General features: G+C 41.7%; 2 protein-coding genes across 2 annotated transcripts; both read right to left on the reverse strand.

Moving 5' to 3' along the window:
• Positions 1 to 8884: 8884 nt before the first annotated feature.
• RNASE11 (ribonuclease A family member 11 (inactive)) lies at positions 8885 to 9500 on the reverse strand. Its single transcript, XM_065547560.1, has one exon. It carries the CDS (start codon positions 9482 to 9484, stop codon positions 8885 to 8887), a length of 600 nt encoding a protein of 199 aa, XP_065403632.1. The 5' UTR covers positions 9485 to 9500.
• Positions 9501 to 15093: 5593 nt separating this feature from the next.
• RNASE12 (ribonuclease A family member 12 (inactive)) lies at positions 15094 to 16397 on the reverse strand. The gene is made up of 2 exons (XM_015453497.3): positions 16283 to 16397; positions 15094 to 15782 (listed from the first exon to the last, which is right to left on the reverse strand). Exons 1-2 carry the CDS (start codon positions 16314 to 16316, stop codon positions 15301 to 15303), a joined length of 516 nt encoding a protein of 171 aa, XP_015308983.2. The 5' UTR covers positions 16317 to 16397; the 3' UTR covers positions 15094 to 15300.
• Positions 16398 to 23213: the final 6816 nt, after the last annotated feature.

Here is a 23213-nt window from a genome sequence, read left to right on the forward strand (position 1 = left end):
CCTGTAGTCCCAGCTACTCTGGAGGCTGAGGTGAACAAATGGCTTGAGCCCAGGAGGTGGAAGTTGTAGTGAGCCAAGATAGTACCACTGCACTCCAGCCTGGGCAACAGAGCAAGACTCTGTCTCAAAAAAAAAAAAAAAAAAAAAAAGAAGAAGAAGAAGACATGTTATGATCAGAGAAACAAGGATAAACTTGACATTAGATTTTTCATCTGAAATAATATTAGAAAGAATACAATGCAAAAGCATCATTAAAGTTCTGAAAGTATGAAAAATTCCTGCAAATTCTATACTTTGCAAAAATATCTTTCAAAAACTCAGGCAAAATAAACACAAAACAAAGAATTTATCACCAGCAAACCCACACTGCAAGATGTATTTTAAAAAATTATACAGGCAGGAAGAAAATGGATTTCTGCATCTATACAAGGGAAGAAAGAATGTTACAAATGGTAACTATGTGTGATTTTTCTCATTATTTAAATTTATTTAAAATATAATTGACTTTAAAATAGCAGTTATTGGCGAGGTGCAGTGGCTCACACCTGTAATCCCAGCACTTTGGGACACCGAGATGGGTGGATCACCTGAGGTCAAGAGTTTTAGACCAGCCTGGCCAACACAGTGAAATCCCATCTCTACTAAAAATACAAAAATTAGTGGGGCATGGTGGTGGGCGCCTGTAATCCCAGCTACTGGGGAGGCTGAGGCAGGAGAATCACTTGAACCTGAGAGGCAGAGGTTGCAGTGAGCTGAGATTGCACCTCTGCACTACAGCCTGAGTGACAGAGCAAGACTCCATCTCAGAGGAAAAAAAAAAAGCAATTATTATATATGGTGTAATGTGGTTTACATCATATATAAAAGTAAAATACATGACAATATCAGCACAAAATTTGACAGGAGAGAAATAGAAGTATATTATTGTAAGGTTCTTATGCTGTAGAAGTAGTATATCAGTTGGGGGCCAGGTACAGTGGCTCAGGCCTGTAATCCAGCACTTTGGGAGGCTGAGGCAGGTGGATCACCTGAGGTCAGGAGTTTGAGACCAGCCTGGTCAATAGCGTGAAACCCCATCTCTACTAAAAATACAAAAATTAGCCAGGCATGATGGCTGATGCCTATAATCCCAGCTACTCAGGATGCTGAGACAGGAGAATTGCTTGAACCCAGGAGGTGGAGGTTGCAGTGAGCCAAGATGATGCCATTGCACTCCAGCCTGAGCAACAAGAGCAAAACTCCATCTCTTAAAAAAATAAATAAAATAAATAGTAATATAGGTTGAAAGTAGGCTGTGGTAAGTTACAGATAAGACTCAACTATACACTATCTACAAGAAATGTACATTATATGAAGACACAAAGAAATTAACAGTAAAAGGATATGAAAACATACACCTTGGCCGGGCGCGGTGGCTCAAGCCTGTAATCCCAGCACTTTGGGAGGCCGAGACGGGCGGATCACGAGGTCAGGAGATCAAGACCATCCTGGCTAACACGGTGAAACCCCGTCTCTACTAAAAAATACAAAAAACTAGCCGGGCGAGGTGGCGGGCGCCTGTAGTCCCAGCTACTCGGCAGGCTGAGGCAGGAGAATGGCGTAAACTCGGGCGGCAGAGCTTGCAGTGAGCTGAGATCCGTCCACTGCACTCCAGCTTGGGCGACAGAGCGAGACTCCGTCTCAAAAAAAAAAAAAAAAGAAAAAGAAAACATACACCTTGCTAATGCTGGTCAAAGGAAAACTGGAGTGGCTATATTAATATTAGACTATATGGATTTCAGAAGGAAGAATATTACCCGGGCTCAAGAGAGTCATTTTCAAATGATAATGGGATCCATTAATCAACAGGACAGAACAATTCTAAATGCTCAAGCCACTGAAAACATGGCTTCAAATTACATGAAGCAAACATGGAAAGAACTGAAAGGGGAAATGGACAAATCCATAATTGCAGCCTGAGGTTTCAATATCTATTGTCAATAACTGGTAAATCAGGAAGGCAGAAAATCAGCAAGAATATTGAAGACTTGAACAACATTATCAATCAACCTCCCCTAACTGACACTTAAAGAACACACAATGATAGCAGAGAACACATTCCTTTAAAGTGCACATGGAACATCCACCAGGATATACCACATTTTCTGCCAAAACATAGATCAAACAAAAAACCAAAAGGGAAGTTAGAACATATTTTGATCTGAATGAAAACAATAATAGTATAGCAAAACTTGTGGGATGCTGTTAAAGCAGCATTGACGAGAAAACTGGTATATACTACACATCTATCTTAGATGCAAAGCATGTATCTGTGATAAAAGACTATTATCCAGAAAACTCAACAATAAAAATACAAATAATGCGATTTAAAAATAGGCAAAATATTTTAACAGACATTTCAAAAAAGAAGGTGTATGAATGGCAAACACATTTTAAAAGATGCTCAAAAATCATTAGTCTTTAGGGAAGTGCAACTTAAAATCACAATGTGATACCAATAGACACCTATCAGAATGTCTAAAATTAAAATGACTAACTTTAATAAGTATTGGTAAGAATGTTGAGGAACTGAATTTCTCCTAGATTGCTGGTAGAATTGTAAATTACAAATCATTTACATGGTTTGCATGTGAATGAAGTCCCTCCCAGCAGGAGACTTTCCAGAGCTGGGCACAGTGGGGACACCACTCAGAAGGGGATCAGGATTAGAGAACTACCAGAGGGAAAGGGGAATCAGAGAGGGCGATTATGGGTCTAGATGATGTCGCTCAGCGAAACAGTTTAGGCCCCCATGTTCCACAAGCCCTGCATTAGTGTGTGGACTGCTCCCACAGGGGCTGAAACCAAGACATATTGAATATCGGCCTTTAAATGAAAGTCTTATAATTGGCCTGCCTCCAGAAATCTGTCCCACTTGTCACTTTATACAAACAGTGAGTGTGAATGCAAGACACACAGAAAAGAACACATAAAATTGAACAGTGCAAAGCCTAAAAGGAAAATAGAATACAAAAGTCATGGCAGTATGCAAAAGGGAGCTGTGTATTGAGGGCACAAGCTAGTCAAGAGAAGAGAGCATGGAAGTTGGAGGAGGAAGGGATATAAAAGGGTAAAAGGGGAAAGGTGACATTAGCTATATGTAGTGGTGCATGCCTGTGGTCCCAGCTACTTGAAGGGCTGAGGTGGGAGGATCACCTGAGCATGGGGTGGAGCCTGCAATGAGCTGTGTTCACACCACTGCACTCCAGCCTGGGTGGCAAAGTGAGACCCTGTCTCAAAAAAATAAAAGAAAAGAAAAGAAACAAGAAGGTGAGAGGTATAAAGAAGGGGCAAGTGATCACACTTTGTGTGGGCAGGGTCAAGGCTTTATCTTCGCAACCCTGCCTCCCACCTCATATTCCTCCTCTAACAGGCATCTGTTTCCTGTACCCAGAAGAGATCGCCGAAGGGACATTTAATATGACAGGTCAGACAGCTCAGCCCACATTCTCATAGAGAACATGGGGTTCCTGGAACAGCCTGAGCTGGGGAGGACAAGGGGAACACATGCATAGCAGCAGAGCCTGGAAGCTCGGCCAGCTCTTGTGGCCATGCCCTTTGACCCTATGTGAGACAAACCTCAGGGCCTGTTCAAGCCTCTAATGAGGATGCCACCTCAAAGACCACCTCGGCCAGAGCTGACTGAGGCAAGTCTCTTACCTAAAGAGGTTTAAGAGGAGAGGGGAGTGTCAACAAGGAAGCAAAGTAGCCAAATGTGCAGAGGGCCTGGAAACTGGAATGGTGCTTAGCTCACATTGCTAAGCCCCATTAACTGTCCTGAAAGACAGCAAATGCATCTATTTGCTTTCCTGGGAGGACTGCATGAGAATGTCCCCTTCCTGTACCAGTGCCCCCACTACATTATATTTTTACTCTTATTTGTGTGGATTGGGTAGGTAAACTATCATAGCCCCTTATTTAATTTGTATTACATTTACATCTTTTTCTTATTAAACTGATGACCTCTTTATGTATTAAAGATATCAATCCTTTTGATATATCAAATTTTTTTTCAATTATCTACTTAGCACAGTGTCCTTATCTAATCATAATTAAATTAATCATTTAATCCACAAAACAATCCTGTGAAGAGAATTTTTTTCAGGAAACATTCTACCTTTATCTTTCTGTATGGTTATAAGCAAGTTTGCTTTTTTCCATCAAATAAAAATGAGTGGCTAAAAGCATGGCCTACAGAATCAGACTATCCTCGTTTGCTCCTGGGGGACCACCTATTACACAGGTGACCTTTGTACATTGCCTAAAGTCTTTGTGCTTCTGTTTCTTCATCACTAAAGGGGGAATAATAATAGTATTTGCCTCCTGGGCGTTGTTCTGAGAATAAAAACTAAATAAACTAGCACCTAGCACATCATAAAAGCTCCATTGTTATTATTATTATTACCATTAAACATCTTTGTAATGATTGTTGTATATGATTTCGAATAAGTTTAGCATATTTTGAAACCTGAAGGATTAAGGATTTAAAACAGCCATCTTATCCCAAACCAGCCAGTCCTCTGGTTGCTGGAGTGAAAAGGAGGCAATTCATGTGTGTGACACCTCTTTTAACTTGTGACTGTTTTGGAAACATGAGTTCCTCTTACAGTGATCTTGCGTTTGCCCACAGATGTATCCTATAGTGAAGGACTTTCAGTATAAAAGGACTGCCTTGCTAGTTCTGGGAGACTGTGTAGGAGGTGGAAGCTCTTTGAGTTAAATTGAATTATTTTGCCTCAGTGTTGTCTTCAAAAGCTCTGAATATATAGCCAGTAACCTTTTTTCCTTCATCAGGACTAGAATGTCCTATGATTAAAAAGAAAACTTTTACTTCATCTAATCCAGTAGTGTTCAAACTTTGCAGCACATCAACAAACCTAATGCATTTAGAAAAGACCACATGCTATAGTCCTATCTTTGAATCCAAATTTCTGGGATTAGGGCCCAGGGAGTTGTATTTATAATAACTCCAGAAGCTATTGAATTTGTTAGAATAAGGCTAAACTCATGGAATGAAATATCAGAGTATAGTGGATAAAATATATATCAATATTTTAATCTCATATAACAGTCCCCAAATGAGCAATCCAGGCTAGCAAAATAACTGTGCTTAACAATTCTTCAGGGATGTGGCCTCCTTGCATGTTACTGTTCGGGCCATTTCTAGGACATTACCATTATCTGCATGATTAAAGTTGGGGCACACTTCTGTCCATTTTGGCGATCTAGCTGTTGAGAAGAAAAAAATCACCGAGGAGGCCAGTCCTGTGTTGTAAGACCTGAACTCGGAAGCAGCATGAATTACTTCTGCTCACAGAGACTGGGAAGGTCAGTCTGGCTGGGCATCCTGTGCCTCACTGCATCCTTTTGCCTTGGGAGCAAGGTGGGTTGATTTGGATGGGCAACCTGAAAGCTTTGCCACGGTGATCCCGATGCACATCTAAGCCTAAGAATCCAGACCTAATCCAGTTTCCTCCTTGTGTAGATAAGAAAATTGAATCTCAATGAGTGGAAATGACTTTCTTGGAAGGCATGATGAACCCCGCCCATAGAACATATGAAGACTTACTGGTGATGTGGCAAAGGTCCTCCTTCCCTCAGTACCATCTTGGGTACTTGAGGCCAGGGTCTTGTTTCCTCATAATTGTTGCTTAAGAGATATTTAGTACACTTTATTTTGGGAAAACAGAGGGAATGGTTAGAGACAAGAAGGGTATTCCTTTTAGGCTAAACAACCGCTGTTGGTGTCTTTCACACACCTCTGTATCCTTCCATCCTCTGTCCATCCTCAGCTTCCTTCTCCTACCTGACTCTCCCTTGTATGACCCTTTTAAAATTGGGTCCGTCTCCTTTATCATCCCATCTCATGCTCTCTAATGTTTTCTTTCAGCTAAGGGATGTAACACTTATTCACTTCTCAGTTATTTTTCTTTTCTTTCTTTCTTTGTTTTTTTTTTTTTTTTTTTTGAGACAGAGTCTCGCTCTGTCGTCCAGGCTGGAGTGCAGTGGCCGGATCTCAGCTCACTGCAAGCTCCGCCTCCCAGGTTCACGCCATTCTCCTGCCTCAGCCTCCCGAGTAGCTGGGACTACAGGTGCCCGCCACCTCGCCCAGCTAGTTTTTTGTATTTTTTTTAGTAGAGACAGGGTTTCACCGTGTTAGCCAGGATGGTCTTGATCTCCTGACCTCGTGATCCGCCCGTCTCGGCCTCCCAAAGTGCTGGGATTACAGGCTTGAGCCACCGCACCCGGCCTTTTTTTTTTTTTTTTTTTTTTTTTTGAGACAGTCTGGCTCTGTCTCCCAGGGTGGAGTGCAGTGGTGTGATCTTGGCTCACCATAACCTCTGCCTCCTAGGTTCAGGTGATTCTCCCACCTCAGCCCCCTGAATAGCTGGGATTACAGGTGTGCACCACCACATCTGGCTAAGTTTTGTGATTTTTGTTTAGTTGAGACTGGGTTTCACCATGTTGGCCAGGCTGGCCTCAAACTCCTGGCCTCAAGTGATCCACCTGCCTTGACCTCCCAACGTGTTGGGATAGGTGTGAGCCACTGCATCCAGCCCACTTCTCAGTTACTTTTCTAAAATGTGCAAGGAACATTTGTTTGACTATATCTAGTCAGGTGGAGTTTGTGCAATTGAGTGGACTGAGATGACAGACTGAGAAAGGGAGAAGGAAGCACGTGGAGATAAGCTGTCATAGGAGTGAAGACAAGGATACACCAGCTCTGTAGACTCAGAACAGCAGAGATAGGACAGGTACTGGAGACAGGCTAGGTCAGATGAGAATGGAGTACTGGGGGCCTGGAAAGTCAGCCTGAGAAACAGGTGTGAAGCTACAAGAAAAAAAGGAGCTCTCTGCGGTATGGGAGCAGAAAAGGGACGTTATAAAAACTGAGTACTTTAAAATCTGAAAACTCATGCCCATCATACTCATGAAGGATCTGAGGATGTACAGGATGTCGAAAGTGTAACACGCTTCAAGGATGAGAGGTGCTGGCCCTCGGGAGCACCGACTCCCCATGCACTCCACATTCGGCCTTGCTCAGGCCTCATTGTATGATGACGGCACAGATCCTGGTACATCAGGGCACCAAAGGACTGGAACCCAGAGCTCCCGCTTCATTCAGAGAAGTGGAAGGGTTTGGTCTTAACTAAGCCTCTTTAAAGGATGCTCCTGGCCCAAAATGAGCCAGCTATTCTGGGTCTTTGTTTTCTCTTCTGGTGAGGGATGCTATGAGTACTCAGTTTGAAGTAGGCAGCATTTACTTTTTCTTACACATTACAGAAAACTCTCCCAGAGTTTAAATAGTTGGGCTCTGAGGCTGACATACCTCTCAGACAGAGTTGGAAATCTACTGTAGGAAAGAAGTTATTCAAATCTGAACTAAATTTGAACAAGAGGAGACTTCTTAGACTGCTCTACTGTGAATGGAGTCCACCCTTTTTTTTGATGAGTAGGTGGTAGTGTCAGACTTGCTATGTGGAGCTACCCCTGGGATGGAACTTAGTAAGCACATCTTCCTTTCTGGGTCCTGAGTCCTCCTCCTACAGAGAAGAGAACTTTGGGACCCAAGCATTTTGCTTTATTACTCTGTCCTTTGGCTGCCGAATGCAAACTGAGTCCTAATTATATACCTCTTTGGCCAAACCCACATTGATTAAACAACGGCTACACTGACAAGGGAAAGCCAGCTAAAAGGTACAAAAATGTTGCTGTAATGCTGCATATTGGGTGATTGTAAATGTTTTACAGTTCCAGTATATTGAGAATTCTGCACCAAATATAATAAAGTTTGGGGAAAATGACATATAGAGAATCATGTACAAGAAAGAAGTTACCATAACATAACATTCATTTACATACATTTATTTAAAATTAGAACATTAAGAAAGAGGGGTCTCAGGATGGAGGGAGGATTTAAGGAGAGGAATAGAAGCATATGGCCACACATCAGTGAAGAAGATAACTGCCCATACTTTATGCAGAATGAACCACGAACGCTTACAAAAAAATAGCTGGTAGTGAACAAAATTAACTACAGTATCATAAGACATCAAGGTTGAAGACCAGTCCTGCCTGGTACTTGGCACAGACTTTCTATTCCCATCTTTCTTTCTGCCTCCTCTATTCTTCCATGGCTTGCCATTCCTCTCCCACAGTCCCAGGGTATCAAGACTTTGCTTGAATAAAGATTACAATCAGAATTTTCTTCTCTTTACTGCAACCTGTGAAATAGAGATGGGGGTGGAAGAGTGGAGATTGCATAGGGCTGGAGCTATTGACACTGAGAGCAACAGCTAAGCCAAAAGATCTTTCTCCTCTGGCATCTCCTAAAGGACAGGCAGACCCTTTGTTGTGTGCATACATCAGTTCACACATGTGTGAGCACATACCCTTTGAAGAGAGTAGTGATAATAATATATGTCACACTCATCACTATTTTTCTGAATAGTATCATTGGCAGTACAATTAGTTTTTAATTGTCCATATTGGCTTTAGGCCTTCTTTCCTTAATTCTGCCTAGTTAGGTGGACTCTTGTTTCTTGGCTTTATAGCTGAACTAGGATGAAATTCAGTTTGTTTCAGACACCCCCCGACCCCACCACCCCCCTCACACACCCATATACACAGAGAGAGAGAGAGAGAGAGAGAAGAATCTGCACGCCAGTATCAGTTATAAATTTTAATTGAATTATCCACAATTCTGAATTTTTCACTCCTCCAGTTAGAATAAATAATCAAGAGTTTACTATAGTGCTAAAGAGTAGATATTAAGGAAAGAAACAAGAATGAACATGAAGAGGTCCTTCTTTAGTAAGACCCTAGTCTTAAAGCTCTGTGGGATTTACAACTTAGAGCCACAAACTAACCAGCTCATCAGAGAATGACCTGTCAATACTGTCAATATCTTCTCTAATGAGGTAACACTATGGTATTGGCACCTGGGCAATTGTTTGTCTGCAGTGAGCTGACACACTGTATTTTCCAGTTCTGGGCTCTCACGGCAGCTTATGCCAGGATTCTGTACAAACTTGCAGCTGGGGGCCTTGTGGACCCCGTGCATCACTTCTGTGGAGTCATGGATGAAGTTATTGCTCCACTTGCACGATCTGTTTGCTTCTGAAACTTTTCTCCAGACTATCATGTCATTGCAACACTCTTTGTCATTACCTGAACTGTTTCCCTTGGGGTCATTATAATGTAACCTTCTGAATGTCAGTAATGAGGAAGACATATCATCCTTGGACATGCTGAGGCTGGTATTTTTAACTAACAGGATCGAGTTCATTAATATCTCAATGGTCTGTATTCCTTGGCCACTTTTTGCCATGTCATATTGCATCTCTTCCTCTGTAAATTCTTCTTTAATTATCTTCATTGTGCTTTCTGATGCTTCTGCAAGAACCAGCCCCAGGCTGAGCAGCAGCAGAGGAAAGGTCTCCATCTCAGATGTAGTGTAATCTCTTCTGCAGTAAAGACAATAAATGAAAGATAAAATAAGAAGAAGATTAAAGAGGTAGTTCTTTCTTCCTCCTGACAGTTATTCCTGGGAGTAACCCCTACATGTAGGTTAAAATTTTTATATCTGTGAATGGAACTATGATATAATAGAAACACGATCAGCTGTGGAGTCTGAAAACTCATGTTCAAATCCCTGCTTTTCTGCTTATAATTTATTCTACCTTATTTAACCCCAGTTTCCCCATCTGAAAAAAAATGGTGAGAATTACGTAAAGTGATATGTTTAAAGATCTACAACGAAGTATTTGTTTCTTATCCATTTCCCTTGGTCTATCGTCTCATTGGTGGGGCGTATAATCTCCATGGTGGGTCACAATTCTCACTCAACTCATCCCTCACCATTACCGTATCTCCTATGGCCTCATATATATAGAACCTGGCACATGGTAGCCACTTGAAAATGAAATAAAACACACATCGCCATTTCCCTATCTCTCATTTCTTTTTCCACCCATTCTCAGTCATAAGAGTTCTGTCTTGACAAGTTCCTTCAGCAAGTGGATCCTGTAGAGGAAGATTCCACTTTGTTGCAGAGCTGGAAATGAAATTATGTTTGTTTCCTGGGAGTTTCTGCTGTTGTGTCCAACTGAGGGAAGGAGGGGCAACAGAGGGGTAGACAGGATTGTATGAGATTAATGCAGGACACCATGTGGAATCAAGGAAGCTCAGGGAGAACTGAACAAAGTGTCCATTTGGCAGTCGGAATCTCAATGGCCTGGGCAGCACCATTGCTTCTTATTCTGTGAAATCTTTTCTGTCTATACCAAAACCCAGCCATGACTTTTTTGTTTTCTGAAACCCTACAGCACAGATTAAGTTGCACTTCATTTTATATGATCTTTTTCATTTTTCTAGTTAGTCAATTAATGTTAATCTTTTCTCCCTCTTGTTAGGCTAAAAATTCCTTGAGCCTGAAACACAGTTTCTGATTATTTATACTTTTATTCATACAGAATCAAATAATGAACTGTAGATCGATAAAGAATCTGCACTCCAGGATCAGTTATAAATTTTAATGGAATTATCCACAGTTTTGGGTTCTTCACTCCTCCAGTTAGTATAAACAATCAAGAGTTTACCATAGTGCTAAAGAGTAGATGTTAAGGAAACAGGAAGAAAAGCAGAGCAGAAATTCTCAGTCTTTCTGAATCATGTAATTCAAGTGGGCAGCATTCATAGCTGCCTGGGTTTTATTCAGTGTGTGTAATTACTGCACACACACTAATTTCTCAACACTATTTGTTAACAACATAACATGACTTTACTAGTATATGAAATCCTTTACTTGAGGTCAGTCCTGGAAAATCCCGAAAGAATGGTTATTTAAGTTAATAATTCTTTCTCTCTCTTTAGAATGATTCTATTTTCCTCTTTTTTATCTTCCACCTCTATAGCCTCCATCCCTTCTACATTGATCTCCTACATTATTACCCTTACTTCCCTCCTAATCACCCCTTCTTGACCCTCCAATTTCTTCTATACACTACTTTTCTAAAAACATAACTTGCAATGACACTCAGAATTTTTGAAACATTCCTCTTTGCTCACAGTAGGAAGTCTGATCCCCTGAGCCCAGTTGCCAATGCTCTACTTGCTCTAATCTCAATCTGCCTATCAGGATTTATTTTCCATTATTTTGCTACACAAACCTGCCTTAGTCAATCAGTGTGACTCTCTTTTTGTTTTAATATCCCCTATGCCATCTTTCCCACTTAGCTTCTTTCTTGAATGGCTATACTTTTCTGTCTCTTGAAATCCTTCAAAGCCTAGTTCAGATCTCATTCTTTATTTTACACATTTCATCACCGCTTAAGTCTACTAAACCCATTTCCAACTTCTCTGAACTTCTAATCATTCCCTTCTTATACTACTCATTTGATGTTATTATGTATGAACTTTTAAAATATTATATTTGAATTTAAAATGTATGTGTGAGAAACTAGAGCAAAAACCTAGCACCAAGAACACATAAGCCTTAATTGGGTTAATGGATTATTGATAGATTATTAATAATTAAGTATATGCATCCAGGTGTGTGTGCCCAAGGATGACTTGACCAAAGACCTGATGCATTTTGAAGGGAGAAAGGATGAGGGATTTATAGGGAATTTATTTTGTTTCCTAAACTTCTATATCCTATGCCATTGACATCAGTAGTAAGGTGATAACAGGGAAACAGAAAGACCAGGAGGAGAAAAAAAAAAACAGGAGGAAGAGCAGGGCAGAAATTTCCAGTCTTTCTGAGACATGTATTTCAAGTGGGCAGCATTCACAGCTGCCTAGGGTTTATCTGAAACTGCTAAGAGGTGCCCATTAAAAAAATATACCTGGCCAGGCACAGTCACCTATGCCTATGGTCTCATTGCTTTGGGAGGTCAATGCAAGAGGATCACTTGAGGCCAGAAGTTCAAGACTAGCCTAGGCAACATAGTGAGAATTCATCTCTACAACAACAACAACAACAAAAAGCCAGTTGTGGTGGCACATGCCTATAGTCCCAGCCACTAGGGAGGCTGAGGGGAGAGATTTCTTGAGCCCAAAAGTCTGAGACTGCAGTAAGCATTGATCATACCACTGCACTCCATCCTGGGCAACAGAGTGAGACTCTGATTCTATGTATCTGTATAATATATATATATGTATATACATATTTAGATACAGATGGATAAATATAGATACACACACACCCAAACTACAAATGTCTAAAATGTCATAATTCATTTGAATTTGGTGTTGATCCCTGTTGAATGAAATTACTCTGAGGATAGATCCTATTGGTTCATCTCAGTTATACTTTTATCTGCAAGATATTTTTAATTAGAAAAGAGGAAGTTTGGTGAGGAAGGGGAGAAAAAGCACTGAAAAGGAAGGAAAAGACAATGAAACCTAGGGAGAGGGATAGGAAAAGGACTCAGAATTCAGAAAATAGATGTAGGAACCTAAAGGATGCATTTCATCCACTTCAGAGTTTTGCCCAGAAAATGATGCTACCAAGACCCAACAAATCACATGCTAGGGACCACCTACCTGTTCCTGTTAAGTTTCTATTCAGATGCTGAGGACTCTGTTTACCTGGTGACACCCAAAATTATATGGAGACAACAATGACAACAGAATTACCACAGAGAACTAGAAAATAAAACTCAGCTGAAAAACAGCCACCTAAGATGGAAGAAGCCATGAGATGAGTAAGCGTTGCCTGCTCACAAGGTTGCAAACTGTCCTTCACTTACGATTATCCCCCACCTCCCCCTCCTAAATCTAATCAATCACATAGAACTTGATGGTTACAAGAGACAGAGCTAACAACTAGCATAAGTGCACCTTCTTCTTTGATATGACCTTGAACTAAGTCCAAATGAGCAATGAACAGCTGAAGTCTCTCAACTGAAAAGATCAGGACAGAGAGTGCTCTCCAAAGCCTGTGACCCACTCATGCCTGCTCTAGGTCACTGCATGAGTCTCTAGCTCTCACATACAGGATTGAAATGCCATAGCTCAGAATTAGTGGCAACATAATCTGGCCTTTATTTGCCAATCGCCCCTTATTTCTTACTACCTCACAATACAAATTCTCCCCTCCAACAATGGCTATAATATAGCCATTTTCTATACTACCTAAGAAATAGAATTATAGACTAATAGACTTGGAAAGAACTTGAAACGTTATCTAATTCAAGATCCTCGCTTTACAGACAGGGAAACTAAAGAATAGAGAAGAAGAGGACTTCATGAAATCCCCAGAATTAGAAGCCTCTCTTTCTCTTCCTTCTCCTTCCAGCTGTAAGGATACTACGCCTATAGCTGAATGTGGGGAAACTAAGCAGTAAGTCCAACTGTAAGAACTGAAAAGAGAAAAGAGTTAGTAGTCTAGCTCAAAGTCCGCTCTGTTCCTTCTGGAGATGCAAAGAGGAGATCACTGAGCTCTGAGAGTCGCAATCCCTTCCTGGGAAATCCTTATCTGTGTCTCTCTAAAGTCTTTAAGGGAAATGGTTTCAGATCAGCCAGGCTCCTTTCTTTATTTGAAGCCAAAAAGGGAGCTGCTGAACAGAAACAGATGCTCCTTGAGTTGTATATGCTATCTTTAAAAAAACCCTAAGAGGTGACCTCTGTTGCTTCTACAGCTAGCAGTAGGGCTAGGATTAGGCTGAGGTTAATGAGACACCCACTCTAAGACCAAAATTTAAGAGGGTGCCAAAAAACTCAATAATCAAGATAAATAATATTTTAATGCACCAATTTTAGAAAATATTTAATTAATTAATTAACTTATTTATTTATTTTTGAGACAGAGTCTTGCTCTGTTGCCCAGGCTGGAGTGCAATGGCATGATTTCGGCTCACTGCAACCCCCACCTCCCAGGTTCAAGCGCTCCTCCTGTGTCAGCTTCCCAAGTAGCTGGGGTTACAGGCATGCACCACCACAACCGACCAACTTTTGTATTTTTAGTGGAGACAAGGTTTCGCCATGTTGGCCAGGCTGGTCTCAAACCCTTGACTTCAAGTGATCCACCTGCCTCAGCCTCCCAAAGTGCTGGGATTACAGGTGTGAGCCAACGCACCTGGCCAGAAAATAAATTTAATGCAAAATAATCCCTGATGAACAAATGTTAAAATTGTAAATACCAGGATCTGACCCTGCACTACATGTTACTCATATAACTCATCTGACCCTAATCTTAGCCTTGTCAGATTGGATCTTCAAAATTTTGTGATAGATATTTTGAGCATCCAAGATTTTTGCATTAAGTTTGATTTTTTTTAAATACTGAAATCAAGGCTAGGCGCGGTGGCTCACACCTGTAATCCCAGCACTTTGAGAGGCCGAGGTGGGCGAATCACCTGAGTTGGGAGCTTGAGACCAGCCTGACCAACATGGAGAAACCTCATCTCTACTAAAAATACAAAATCAGCCGGGCGCAGTGGCACACGCCTGTGATCCCAGCTACTTGGTAGGCTGAGGCAGGAGAATCGCTTGAACCCGGGAGGCGGAGGTTGCGGTGAGCCGAGATCACGCCATCATACTCCTGCCTGGCAACAAGAAAAAGAAAAAGAAAATACTGAAATCGGCCGGGCGCATGGCTCAAGCCTGTAATCCCAGCACTTTGGGAGGCCGAGACGGGCGGATCACGAGGTCAGGAGATCGAGACCATCCTGGCTAACACGGTGAAACCCCGTCTCTATTAAGAAATACAAAAAACTAGCCGGGCGAGGTGGCGGGCGCCTGTAGTCCCAGCTGCTCGGGAGGCTGAGGCCGGAGAATGGCGTGAACCCGGGAGGCGGAGCTTGCAGTGAGCTGAGATCCGGCCACTGCACTTCAGCCTGGGTGACAGAGCGAGACTCCGTCTCAAAAAAAAAAAAGAAAAAACTGAAATCAAATATATTCATCTAGGTTACTAGGTTTTTGGTCTTTTGGTGCCCTCTTAAATTTTGCATCTAAAGTGAGTGGCTCATTCACTTTATCTTAATCTCAGTCTTGTCTCTCATCAAACGACCCAGAGATAAGGGACAAAAAGTTGAAACACATGTAGAATTTATGGTTTAATTCAATAAAGATTCTTTTATTGAAGCAGAATAAAACAATCCCAACTAAGCAATACAGGAAGGATAAATTAATTACCAGTGGCTTCCCCTTCCACTCAAGGCATTGCCCCATGTCCACGGTTCAGGTCTGCCTCAGGTACAGCCAGCTCCAATGCCATTGAGAGAAGAGATCTCAGACTCGGGAGCTGATCTTGAGTTATTTAACATAGCCCAGGAAAGTATCTGGCCTCAAGTCATCACAAGTGACAAGAACAAACCCCTCTGTGGTGAAATAGTGGTACCTGCAGGCAGGGTATCTTGTGCCCTCAGTGAGCTGACAGACTGTCATTTTGAACTTTGTCTCACTCTGAAAGCAGAAAATGGCCGAAAGGTTTTGGCAAGCTACCTTCTTGGGAGAAGTGCAAATACCATTGATTTTTCGAGGCCTCTCATGGATGAAGACGTGCTCCTTTTTACAAGTGTGGTCAGGTTCCCTGATGACTCTTTGTATGATCATGTGGGTGCAGTACCTTGCAGGAACGGGAACATCATTCTGAGGGTAGTCCACATGCAAGTGTTCTAAGGTTGACGTCACTACTTCATCGTTCACCTCATTTTCCCAGAACAGAAGCACCAAGAAAATTATCACCATTATTATCATCAGAGGTAAGAGTGACTTCACATCTTTGGCTTTAACTGCTGTTGAGTAAGATAAGATAGAAAGTAGCAAAGGACAGTCAGATTCCTCCTGCTGCAACCCCTGGCTGCTCCCCCATCCTTGGAATATTTTATTTCCTTCTCTCCACTAATTAAAATCACACTGACCTTGCAAGATCCAGCTGGAGGCATAGTTCCCCAAGAAAGCCTTTTCTGACCATGTCAGCTCTCAGAGTTTGGTATTGAGCAGTTCTCTAAATTATTCCTGTTGTATTTGTTTTGTTTCTACAAGTTCTTTGACAGCATCTTTGACCACATCTCCTAGTTCTCAAATCCTTCAAAGTGCTCAGCACAGAGCTGGACATATAGAAGGTGGTCAAGGTTATTCATATTGCTGAATAACCTTCTTTCCTGTAATTTCTCAACCTTAACTCCACCCAATTGCACATGATTTTAGTACCTTCTTCTCATCTATTCTTCCCAGTTCCTTCCAAGTCCCTCCCTCTGTCAGTCCTGCTTGGCTCTGTGCTAGCTCCTCTCACCTGTCACTTTTCTGGTCGTTCTCACAGGTAACATAGCCTTTTGATCGTGGATTTGAGAAAATCGCTTGTGTCTTGCTGTTCCCTGACAATAACTGATAGAGAGCCTGTTGAATGTGGGGAGGGCCAAAGTAGAAAAAGGGAGGGGCCTGCAGAGGGTGTGCTTGGGCGCCGCTGGGGAGGAAGAGAAGTTACCTTCAGCAAGAGAGTCAGGTAAGGCAGGCCCCGAATGTGTCCTCATTAAACAAGTGAGGACTTTTCAGAACATTTAGTGAAGGCCAGTGTGTACCAGCCACAGTACTGCCTCCTTTCTAAATTTTCAATCAGTCCTTATGACAAATATATGAAATTTTTCATTTCATTGACAAATAAATGAGTTGCAGAAAGGTTAAGGTAGAGATAGGAAGTGGGAAGGAAAGCAAGAGTCCCATCCTGTCAGTGCCAAACACTTGAATTTCAGTTTTAGCAAGCTTCATTTCCACGTGGTGTCTAGCACAGGACAAAAACAATTCCCTGGCAATAACATTAATCTTGATAAATACCTGGGCTCTTGAGGAGTATGGAGATAGTTCCCAAACTGCTGAACGGTAGAATCAACGGGAGATTTAAAAAAATATTGGCTTCCACCTTGATACATTCTGCTTTAATTGATATTGTGTGTGATCTGGGTTGGGGACTCCTAAAGGATCCCCAAGTGATTCTAATATATAGCAAAACTTGGGAACCACTGAACCATGGTATACATGGGAAACCTACATGGGAGATTAGTGGATAAGGGTTTAGTAAAAAGATAGTGGTTCAAAGTATTGAGACCAGAGAATTCTTTTTGTTGCTATCATCTCCCAGTGAGCTGATATAGGAATGGGCAAATGGACTTAGTTTTACTACTTCATGCCCTGAAGTCATTTCTCTTTTGGAGAGACAGGTACAAAATCTCCTCTGTGCATATCTGTGTCTTTCTAATTGGCAGGAAGAAAATGATTGCTGAGTAAAAAATTATCTAGGAAAAACAGAATACTGGAGAAGCCTTCAAAAAATGCTTCTCTCTCTATACAAAAACGAAAGCCAAATTTCAAATTGTGACAATGAGCAACCAGGAGAATATATTTACTTTCCAAAAATGTCGATTCTGGGTGTCCTTTCAGAATTCGAACTATCCTGTTTTGGATACGTGTTACCCAATGTCACAAAGATATAAGTGCATGCTTAATTTTTGACACAATTTTCAGTTAACAAAATTTGATTTTGTACATCTTGCAGAAATAATTCCAATGTATACAGAGAAGTATATCTATGTACTGTAACGCGTTCATTATTTCCTGCCAGAACTTCCAAGTAGCTGAAGTACAGATACTTCACTAAGTGTACAGGCAGAGAAGCAATCCCTGTTACACAGATTTTCCCCAAAGGAGACAACTAAACCTATCCCCAGAGTATTACACTGCAAAAGGAGTTGAGGCTGAGTCCAAATGTTAACTAGTGTGGCAGCCTGGAAGAAAATATTTGTAATGCCTAAAACCCCATAAGGATTAGCATCTACGTATAAGGAACTCCTTCCTGTCAGCCCTAAAAAGACAGAAAACCCCTGGGGGAGAAAAAATTGTCAGAGAAAAGCCAATTTCAGAAGATGAAGTCAAAATGGGTAAGAAGCAATGCTCCACTTCATTAGTAAGCAAAGAAATGAAAGCTAAAATAACAAAGAAATAGTTTATAACCATCAGATTATCAAAAATGGTTATCAAGAATTAGAAAAACAGATAATATCAAGTGCTGGTAAAAACATTGCTGGGCATAAAAATTGGCGTGGCAATACTAGAAAGTAATCTGAAAATGTTTGGTAAAATTAAGGGTTTTTGACCTGAGACCTTTTAATCCCACTCCTGGGTGTAGACTCTAACAAAATATCACAGTATTGCTTCTATATCAAATTAACACTAATTGAGAATGGGCGCAGTAGCTAATGCCTGTAATCCCAGCACTTTGGGAGGCCGAGGCAGGCAGATCGATTGAGGCCAGGAGTTTGAGACCAGCCTGGGCAACATGGTGTGAACCCGGGAGGCGGAGCTCTATAAAAACACAAAAATTAGTGGGGCGTGGTGGTGTGCACGCCTGTAGTCCCAGCTACTTGGGAGGTTGAGGTGGGAGGATCACCTGAACCCAGGAGGTAGAGGCTGCAGTGAGCCAAGATTGTGCCACTGCACTCCAGCCTGGGTGACAGAGTGAGATTCTATCCCCCACCAAAAAAAAAAAAAAAAGAAAGAAAGAAAAATTAAATCTAATTCTGAGTCTTTTGGCTTAGAATTAATTCTCACTGGGGAGAATTTCAACTCATGCCATTATAAAGTTCCCTCTTCCTCCCCAGATTTTCAAGGGAATCTGGACAGCGTATTGTTCTTATTCCTTCTTTTTTCTGTGGCACCTGTAGTGGCCAACGGCATTAACTAAGGGACAAACATTCTCATTCACTTCTCTGGTAAAAACACCTAGAATACAGAGTTCAGATCCAGAATCTTGACCCTTTGTTGTAGTAAGACGTGACTTTTTTCAAACACCTACTATATAAAGGATTTTTGTCACCTATTGTAAGGGTCTTTTATCATTCACGTATTATTTAACTCAACATATATTTATTAAACACTATCTGTGCCAGGCACTCTTTGAGGCCCTTGGGACACACCAGTGAAAAGACAAATGTCCCTGTCCCCACTACTGGCTCTAATCAGTACCTCAGTATGAAAATGGGTAATGAAAATAGAAGAACTGCACATTTATTCTGCCGTTCCTTCAGGAACTACATTCCTGGGCAACCAAATCACTTCCATGTGCTGTGGAAAAGCTCTTCTTTAGAGAACAATGACAACGAATAAACATGTAAAGAATAAAAAAATGAGCAAATCGCCATTTTATAATCATTAATGAAATTATTAAGCCAGGCAAAAAGCATTTGCTGAGTGGTAAAATTATTAAAAGAGAGCCTATATAAGGCTGGGCACAGTGGCTCACGCCTGTAATCCTAGCACTTTGGGAGGCTGAAGCAGGCGGATCATGAGGTCAGGAGATCGAGACCATCCTGGCTAACGTGGTGAAACCCCGCCTCTATTAAAAATACAAAAAGTTAGCAGGGCGTGGTGGCGGGCACCTGTAGTCCCAGCTACTTGGGAGGCTGAGGCAGGAGAATGGTGTGAACCCGGGAGGCGGAGCTTGCAGTGAGCTGAGATCACGCCACTGTACTCCAACCTGGGTGACAGAGCAAGACTCCATCTCAAAAACAAAACAAAAAACAAACAAACAAAACACACACACACACACACACACACACACACACACAAAGAGAGGCTATGGGGAACTTTGCAATGGAAGATCTGGTTGCCACCACCCAAACAGAAGTAGAAGGTGAGTTATGATGTGCCACCTAATATGGTACCATAGCAAGTGCGCAGCACTGTTTACCCAGTAATATTGCCAAAGAATTGAGCAGATTAGTTTATTAAGCCTTAGATTTAACTTCCAGATTATAGGAAATTTAGGGAAAAGAGGCACAAGCTATATAATACTACAAGAAAGCAATAAGACAGGTCCAGATTATGTGACATTCTACCAGTTTCTTCACAAAGTCTATCACACAAAAACAAAGAGGGATAAACTGTTACAGATTAAAAGAATATTCAGATTTTGAATCTTACTTGAATGTGAATATGGACTGGGCATCAGATTATGTTAAGAACATAATTTTACTTTTATAAGATATAATAATTATAATTATGTAGAAAATGTCTTTATTTTTTGGAGATAATATTCAAAAGTTCTAAGAGTGAAATAACATGATATCAAGTATTTTCTTCCAAGAAATAAAGAGAAAAGAAAGGAAGGAAGAAAAAGGAAGGAGGAAAACAGGAAGAGAGAAAAAAAATCAGTGTGGCAAATTTTTCATAATTGTTGCTTTTAGGAGGAAAAGTGTAATAGGATCTATTATTCCATTCTTTCTACTTTTATGTATATTCGCAAATAAGTATTTTCTAAAAATTAAATTCCTGCTCTCATGGAATTTACATCTGGTGGAAGGAGATAGACAATGAAAAATAAACATGATCAATACTTTAGTGTTTTAGTGGATAATAAGTGTTGTGCACTTTTTTTTTTTTTTTTTTTTTTTTTGAGACAGAGTCTCACTCTGTTGCCCAGGCTGGAGTGTAGTAGCACAATCTCGGCTCACTGCAACCTCAGCCTCCCAGGCTCAAGCGATTCTCATGCCTCAGCCTCCTGAGTAGCCGGAATCACAGGTGTGCACAACTGTGCCTGGCTAATTTTTGTATTTTTGTAGAGATGGGGTTTAGCTATGTTGCCCAGGCTGGTCTGGAACTCTTGGATTCAAGCAAGTCACCCATCTTGGCCTCCAAAAGTGCTGGGATTTCAGGCGTGAGCCACTGCACCCAGCTGGTGTTGTGCAAATTTAAATAGGATGATCAGAGCAGTCCTAGCCGTTATAGGTTTTCCCTTTCTGCCTTTCTGACGAAGCGCTAATATTGTTTGAGAATCTACCAGTTCCCCATATAACCATGAGCTTCAAGGGAACCTGCTGGGGATCTGGGTGTGAATCTGCTGGGCCCTGAATCAATCAAGGTAATCCCATTCATGTGGGGCCAGTGAGAAGGAAAGGATGCACAGCTGGAAGCTTTTGGGAAGAGTGCACAGGGTAAGGATAAGCTGCTGTAAGAAAGACATCATCAGGCCGGGCGCAGTGGCTCATGCCTGTAATCCCAGCATTTTGGGAGGCCGAGGCAGGTGGATCACTTGAGGTCAGGAGTTGGAGACCAGCCTGGCCAACAGGGTGAAACCCTGTCTCTACTAAAAATACAAAAAGTAGCCGGGCATGGTGGTGTGTGCCTGTAATCCCAGGTACTCCGGAGGCCAAGGCAGGAGAATAACTTGAACCCAGGAGGCAGAGGTTGCAGTGAGCCGGGATGGTGCCATTGCACTCCAGCCTGGGCAACACAGTGAGGCTCCATCTCAAAAAAAAAACAAAAACAAAAACAAAACAAGAAAACAAAGCCATCATCAGTAATCCAGTGACTTAAAGAAGTTAGACAGTGATTTCTTCTTGGCTTAACAGTTCAAGGTGAGCACTTCAAATTCCATTCACACCATCTTTCAGAAACAGAATTATTCATATATACTTTTCTGAAAACATAAAACACTTTAGGAAAATATTAAGGACTAATTCAACTATATTATGGAGTGGAAACCTACCAGGTTATCTACTCAGACTTTTTTTTTTAATTTAGATTTTTATTTTTAATTGACGAATAATAATTATATATATTTATGAGGTTCAGTGTGAAGTTTTGATATATATAGTACATTGTGGGATGATAATATCAAGCAAATCAACATATCCATTACTTTTTTAATAGTGCAGATCCTTTTTTAATAGTGAGAACATTTAAAACCTACTCTTTGAATACTTTTGAAATCTACAAAATGGCAGCATGGCCCAGGAGTGTGACTGGCAGTGAAGGAGCTGGGAAGACCTTGGATGCAGGAAGGTCATTTAAAGCAAAAGGTGCTCCCCTAACTCCACGATTTTTCTGGCCTTTTCCTACTTCTCTATCACCCAGAAGCTACCTTTGAGCACCTCTCTTAAGACTAAAAGGTTGAAAGTGCCTCTGAATTGGGACCCGATTTCTTTCCTTTTCTGTTTATTTTCACTAAGGAGCCCCCCGAACCGTTTTCATCTCCTACTCTGGTGATGAAAAGAGTCAGATGATATCCTGAGTTTCTAGCAGTGGAAGTAGGCCTTGCTCATGAGGAAATCTAGGCTGGTTCACACACACTCTTAGTCACCCACTGTAAGTTCACATATCGAGAAATATTTCTAAGAGCAATGCAAAGGCCGTGGGACTTTATCAGTCCCTCCAGGAACCCTTTCTTAAGCTAACCACCCACCTCTCTTCCTTGAGTATCTACAAGAAGCTTTTCTGTGTGGTTCCAGCACATAACTTCCTATGTGGTGCTACAGGAGGTTTATCTGGCCTTCTCCTTACATGGTGCGGCCTCTGGAGAGCAAGAGGAATGTGCTTGTTCTCTCTAGCACACTGCCTGGTGTTTCTGAAGAGATCAAAAAATGTTTGTGGAGTGGATGAATGGGTGAAAGATGTCAGATGTTCCCCCTCTTCTGCCAGTGAGTAGCGGTGTGATCATGGGAAAGTCATGTCACTGCTCAGGGTCTGCATTGCTTCAGCTCTAAAATGGGGGTAATAAAAAAGAATAAAGGAAGAATTTGACTATTTATAAGATCTCACTCTGCTTTTACAAACTAAAGTTCTGAGCTAAATTAAAATGAACTCAATGACCGTTCTCCTAAGATAACAATGCTCTGGGCCGGGCGCGGTGGCTCAAGCCTGTAATCCCAGCACTTTGGGAGGCCGAGACGGGCGGATCACGAGGTCAGGAGATCAAGACCATCCTGGCTAACACGGTGAAGCCCCGTCTCTACTAAAAAATACAAAAACCTAGCCGGACGAGGTGGCAGGCGCCTGTAGTCCCAGCTACTTGGGAGGCTGAGGCAGGAGAATGGCGTAAACACGGGAGGCGGAGCTTGCAGTGAGCTGAGATCCGGCCACTGCACTCCAGCCTGGGCGACAGAGCGAGACTCCGCCTCAAAAAAACAACAACAACAACAACAAAAAAAAAACAATGCTCTGGCTACAAGTTTTATTTTCCCCTACCCTGAGGGAATATGAGGTGGTCTCTGCCTCCCAGCCTGGAGTGCAGGGGAGCAGTAGCAACCTGGAAGCTGGAACCTGAGTACCAGACCCTGAAGGGGGAGCTCTGACTCAGGAGTGTGGTGGAGCAGTTCTGTGAACTTGCCTAGGAATTGGCATTCGGTCGAAGGGACACCTTCCTAAATCGGGAACACTTACTACTGGGGAAAAAA

Source organism: Macaca fascicularis, chromosome 7 (genome assembly GCF_037993035.2).
Source record: "Macaca fascicularis isolate 582-1 chromosome 7, T2T-MFA8v1.1".
NCBI lineage: Eukaryota > Metazoa > Chordata > Mammalia > Primates > Cercopithecidae > Macaca > Macaca fascicularis.

Excerpts from the sequence above, each read along its gene's own strand:
- RNASE11 (XM_065547560.1), bottom strand. The coding sequence starts at position 9,484 with ATGGAGACCTTTCCTCTGCTGCTGCTCAGCCTGGGGCTGGTTCTTGCA.
- RNASE12 (XM_015453497.3), bottom strand. The coding sequence starts at position 16,316 with ATGTTACCTGTGAGAACGACCAGAAAAGTGACAG. Across the intron at positions 15,783-16,282 it reads AACGACCAGAAAAGTGACAG|CAGTTAAAGCCAAAGATGTG; the intron begins GTGAGAGGAGCT and ends CTTACTCAACAG.